The sequence below is a fragment of the Euphorbia lathyris genome, chromosome 2 (assembly GCF_963576675.1).
Source record: "Euphorbia lathyris chromosome 2, ddEupLath1.1, whole genome shotgun sequence".
In the NCBI taxonomy this organism is placed as follows: domain Eukaryota; kingdom Viridiplantae; phylum Streptophyta; class Magnoliopsida; order Malpighiales; family Euphorbiaceae; genus Euphorbia; species Euphorbia lathyris.
In genome coordinates, this window is record NC_088911.1 from 47380607 (window position 1) to 47386438 (window position 5832).

The window sequence follows — 5832 nt, forward strand, 5'->3', positions numbered from 1 at the left end:
AACAAAATAAAGATTTAGTTAAACTAAATTAAACAAAATAAAATTTACAACAACTAAAATTTACGACATAAAAATTTAGTTAAACTAAATTAAACAAACTAAAAATTACAAAAAATTAATTAAATTAATTAAAACCCCTCGGGCGTATGAACATCACGCCCGAACCATAGGTCGGGCGTATGAACATCACGCCCGACCTATGGTGCGGGCGTATGAACATCACGCCCGAACCATAGGTCGGGCGTGATAGCCTCACACCCGAACCACAGGTCGGACGTGATATTCATACGCCGGAACCGTAGGTCGGACGTGATGTTCATACGCCTGAGTGCGATTCCGGCGTTTTTAAAAAATCACCAACAGATTCAATTTTTAAGCTTAAATAAAAAAACCAAAACGATAAATCTTATTATTTTCGCTTTCCCTTTACGGTTGTTGTTACACTCCATGTTTTGATTCACAAATTAGTCCGGATTTGATTAAAAAGTGTGTAGGGTATTTAAGAGGTTTTGTGTCTTTTTAAATTTTGGGTAAAGGGTAGTTTGGTCTTTTTATGGGGCTAGAGGTGGAAATTCATGGCTGGGTTTAGTAATCCACTTCTTCGTATATGTAAAAGTTTTAAATATTTTATTTGTTATCTCAGACTGTACCCCTTAAAACAATAAACAAATGATATGTATTATATCCTTTATATTAGCAATAAAGTAAATGATTTATCTAAAGAGTTAATTTGCATTATTTCATTTATATTATTGTTATTGGTAATAATAGTTTTGAATTGTTTCCTTTTTTTTAAAGAATTGTTTCCTTTTTAAGCAAATAATTTTGAATTGTTAAGTATTTTTGTGAACAGTACAAGTATTTTAAATCCCTTTATCATTTTTTTTAAATTTAATGTAATATTTGAATAGTTTCAAAAAAAAAAAAATGATTTTTATTTACTGGTCGTCAACTCTGTAATTAAAATATTGAGTAATTTATATTTTACCTTGCATGTTAAAATAACAGCGGGGTTATAATGGTAATTGAAAAGTGAAGTTGTCAGAGCGAAGAAATAAAAGCAGAGCTCCGATGTCCTTTCATCTTTGCTTATAAACCCAATCAATCCCCTCCTTCTTAGAGAAGAATCTCTCTCTCTCTCTCTTTCTCTCTCTGTCAAAGTTGTCATCTTTTCCTCTCTCTTTCTCTGTAATCAAAGCTCCTCTCTCTCTCTCTCTCTCTCTCTCTCTCTCAGTTCGAGGCAAACCCCTTTCCATTGACGATTGGGTGTTGCAGCCATGGGTGTGAGCTTTCTTCTTTCACAGACTTTCCACATTGCTGTTATCTTCATCACCAGTTTCTTTCGTCACAACCCTTTAAATCATTACTGACCCTTTATAGCTTCTTCCCTTCTTTTTCTCTGCTATCTTTTGTAATTCAAAGGTAAAAAGATCATCTTTTCACAAAAAAAAAAAAAAAAAAGAAGCTATGGCAGCTGATAAAGTCTGTGACAGGTCTAACATCACCGTTTTGCTTCAAAACGACACTCTCTCTTGTAACTCCCTTTGGATTCCAACTTCTTCTGCCACTCTTCATGGTAATTCACCTCTACTTCCACTCTTTTCTTTTCCCAATTCACTAGAAAATACATGCTCTGCTTTTTTATAAACAGAGGAAACGTTTTATTTCAAGGAAAAGGTCCCAACTTTTGCTTTAATTCTCACTTTTTATGCAACTTCTGTTTTGGGGGTTTCTCTCTTTTTGGTTCACTTTGTTACATCAATTGGGTTCTTCTTTGTAACTTTAATCTGTTAATGGATGTCAATTCCGAAAGATAAATCCAAACGAAACTAATCCTTTTTGGGGCTTTTCATAGACCAATTTAAGCTGATCTGATTGTGTAATTGTGCATATGATGTAGGTGCAGAATCAATGGTGAATTTTGAGAATGTTGGAGGAGAGGACACCGTGGATGCACCGGCGTTTTTTCAACAACCTATCAAAGAAGAAATTGGGGACGATGATTATGATTTGTGCATTAATCCACGGGGGAAGAAACGGCGGCTTTCGGCTACTCAAGTTCAGTTTCTCGAAAGGAATTTTGAGGTAGAAAATAAACTTGAACCTGAAAGAAAGATACAACTAGCTAAAGAGCTTGGTTTGCAGCCTCGTCAAGTTGCTATATGGTTTCAAAATCGCCGGGCTCGGTTTAAGAACAAACAGCTCGAGAAAGACTATGATTCTCTCAAATCTAGCTATGATAAACTCAAGCTTGATTATGACAACCTTTTAAAGGAGAAACAGAATTTGAAAAATGAGGTAATTCAACTGAAATTGCTTCAAATTCTATGTTTGTGCAAACAATGTTAAGTTTTGTTTTTCTGTTGTACAGTTTGATTCCATGAAGGAGAAATTGGGGAAGACAGAGAATGTAGAACTAATTGATGCCATGAATTCTTCACAGAAAGCAGAGCTTGAAAACGCACTTTTGAATTCTAATTGTGATAAGGTAAAAATGGTGATTCCAAAGCAAGAAGATGCAACAAGTTCAGGGAAAAGTGACGTGTTTGATTCGGATAGCCCACATTCATATTTGGATCCGGCTGATTCATCTCAGGTATTTGAGCCGGATCAGTCTGATTTCTCACAAGATGAAGAAGATGAATTTAGCAGGAGTCTTTTGCCCCAACAATATTACTCAAAAGTATACCATGAACCGCCTGCAAATTCATGTAATTTTGAATTCCCAGTGGAAGATCAACCCTTTTGGTCTTGGAGTTACTAGATCTCTGCTCTCTGTCCTAATGGAATTCTCAGTTCTCAGTTGTAGTTATAGTTTACTGAGAAATATATTAATATTATATTTATATATCATTATGAATATGAATATATCCGAATAATTTTCTTTTACCATATATGAAGCTTTACCTGAGTTTTTGTGACTGTGAATATGAACTCTTACAGCGTTGTTGGTCAGCACATGCACTCCTGACTCGCACAGAGCTGCTGTTATAGTACATGCTAATCACACTTCTGCAAAGTGTGCAAAATGTTGAATAAATGCTCCCGATAATGCCTCATTAAGAATTATTTCAACTTAATTGTTGAGTTAGAAATAATGTATGTGACGATGGTATGTAAATTAAGGTGAAATCGGATAAAGATTATTGGATTTTAAAATTGCAATGAAGTCGGATAAGGATTGTCCGACTTCTTCACATCGTACGTAGTCTAAGTAATAATTTTCAGATTACGGATTTATTCGACATCCAACAAAGAAATCGGAAAAAGATTGTTTGACTTCTTGTTACTAGAAAGTAGGACAAATATTGTCCGACTTCCTTCTTCCCAAACGGAAGTCGGACAATCTTTGTTCGATGTCATTACAATAGAAAATCGGACAAAGATTTTCCCACTTTCTTATGGGAAGAACGACAAAAGCGTAACCTGAGCATTATTTAGGTGGTGAAAAAATCAAACGATTTTTTTACAATTCTAAATTCAAATGAAAATCGTCTCAATTTTTTCTAGTTAACCGAACACTACGCGTGTAATTATGTCTAATTGGATAACTGCAATGGAATAATACTCAAATTGAACATTATTCAGAACATTTGTTTGAAAAATGATATTCATAAATTTTCTTTTGCAAAAATAAATAAATTGTAACTTTTGAAATTTAGAAGTTAGAGTTGGGACGAGACTTCTAATCTGGGGTGAAGCTTAATGGACTAACAATAGTCATGGTAAATGAAAACAAATACAAAATCTAAGTGTTTTTTTTACTCTATGACAACAAATACAATTGCAAGTGTCTTTTCATCTCTCCTATCTATAATTTTAATGAAAATATAATTCAAATACTTTAGTAAAAAAAAAAAAATCAAAAAATATAAAAATAAAACATTAAATATATAACATGTATTTTTAGTATTTAAAATAATAGAATAATTAAATATAAAATTAAAATTTAGATATAAAGGAATCTTGAGAATAATATTTTAATATTTTCATTTTTAAATACTAAAATAATTAAATTATATTTTTTTAATAAAATTAGATAGGAGAGAGAAAAGAGGAAAGGAGAGAGAAAGACATCCATAATAATTTTTCTTTTTGAAAAATAATTAAAAATAGAAAAAATTACAAAATTGAGTCAAATGGGAGACTCATTTACATATTTAGGGGCGTTTGATTGCTACTTTTCATGTTCATCTTTGTCTTTTCACTTCAAAAGGGAGAGTTTTAGGTGTTTGGTTAGGCTTTTATAAAAACGGAGAATCTATGCTTTTTGGAAAAAAAGTCTTTTCAAACAACAAACCATAACAGCAAACAACAAATAGCAAAAGCAAACAACAACAGCAAACAGAAAACAACAAACAGTATGTAAAACAAACGAGTCCTTAGACTATTTACGTATCTCATTATCTATCTAGACTATTTTTTATAACTTTTCCAAAATACCCTTCATATTTATATAACACTTAGAAATTTCTTAGTCTTTTTTTTTTATTTATCCCTTCCGTCTGGATTCGCATATTGTGAAATATGCGAAAATAGAATTGCTTGAGAACATGAAATTTACTTTGCATATTTCGCAATATGCGAAGTATGCAAAGAAAATATTGCTTCAGAACATTAATTGAATTCGCATATTTCGCAATATACGAAGTAAAAGTCGTGTTCTTAAACAACCTTATCTTCACATATTGCAAAATATGCGAAGTGATATATAATAAAAAAAAATATAATAACAAGAGTGCAACAATAATTCTAACATTAAAATCATAACATTATCAAAATTTACAACAAGATTGCAACAATAATGAATCCCTAAACCCTAAATTGCAGGCTTTACAGAATCAATAACCTTTTGGAATGATAATGGTGATTTGTATTTTCTTCCCCTACATCCCAGAACCCCATCCCCTACATCCAAGAATCTCACCCCCTACATCCCAGTACACCACATACTGTGATTGTTGCTCTTGGGATGAGAAATGGAACCCAAAGGGCGTCAAGAAAGAATCTAAGAAAAATCGACAAGTTCACCATCCCAATCACTACTTACTGTGATTGTTACTTTTGTATTCAAGCTAAATGAGTACTTGAATTCGATGCCTTTATATTCAACCACCTTCACAAAAATTAAGTCGTGTTAGCAAGAAAATGACGGTTTTGCTTCGCGAAAACATCTTATGTGAAGTCTGCGAAGAGCAAATCAAAAAGAAAAGGACGATTTTGCTTCGCGAAAACAAATTACGCGAAGTCCACGAAGAGAAAAAATCATGAAACACTTGATTATTTTAGAGGAAGATGAAGAATCAAGAGATAAATAGAGGAAGAAGCAGACATGGTGATGAAGAAGTTGATACAAATTTCGTAATATAAAGGAAAAGAGAAAGATCAAAGGTCTGAAAAGGGGAAGGGGAAACCGTGTACTTAGAAGAGGAAGGGGAAGATGAAAGGTGTGGAGTATTTTAGGAAAGTCGCAATAATATAGTCTTGATATGTAGTGAGTTGGGTAAGTGGTCTAAATATGTAATTGAGTCTCCAATTTGATCCCATTTTGTAATTTTTCCCTAAAAATATACAAGTGTATTTTTAATATCTAAAATAATAGTTTAAAAGTGTTAAAATAAATTAAGGTACAAAAAGTGAATATGCTAAAGTTTAAGTATCTAAAATATAATTTACCCTTTTTAATAAGTAAAAGACAAACCAACCATTTAAATGGATTGGTGGACCAATTACACCTCTAACAGACTCTTAGGGGTGTTTGGTTGCACCTTTTCATGCTATTGTTTGCTTTTTTCACTTCAAAATGGAGAGTTTTAGGTGTTTGGTTAGTGA

The 5832-nt window shown here is 32.6% G+C and overlaps 1 protein-coding gene across 2 annotated transcripts; it reads left to right on the forward strand.

Moving 5' to 3' along the window:
- Positions 1-1088: 1088 nt before the first annotated feature.
- Positions 1089-2894, forward strand: LOC136218074 (homeobox-leucine zipper protein HAT5). 2 transcript variants are annotated; one of them, XM_066004819.1, is made up of 3 exons: positions 1089-1576; positions 1907-2298; positions 2372-2894. In XM_066004819.1, the coding sequence occupies exons 1-3, from the start codon at positions 1468-1470 to the stop codon at positions 2762-2764; spliced, it is 894 nt and encodes a 297-aa protein (XP_065860891.1). In that variant the 5' UTR covers positions 1089-1467; the 3' UTR covers positions 2765-2894. The 2 variants fall into 2 exon arrangements, with proteins under 2 accessions (XP_065860891.1, XP_065860890.1); XM_066004818.1 differs by having other exon boundaries at positions 1090-1576; positions 1901-2298.
- Positions 2895-5832: the final 2938 nt, after the last annotated feature.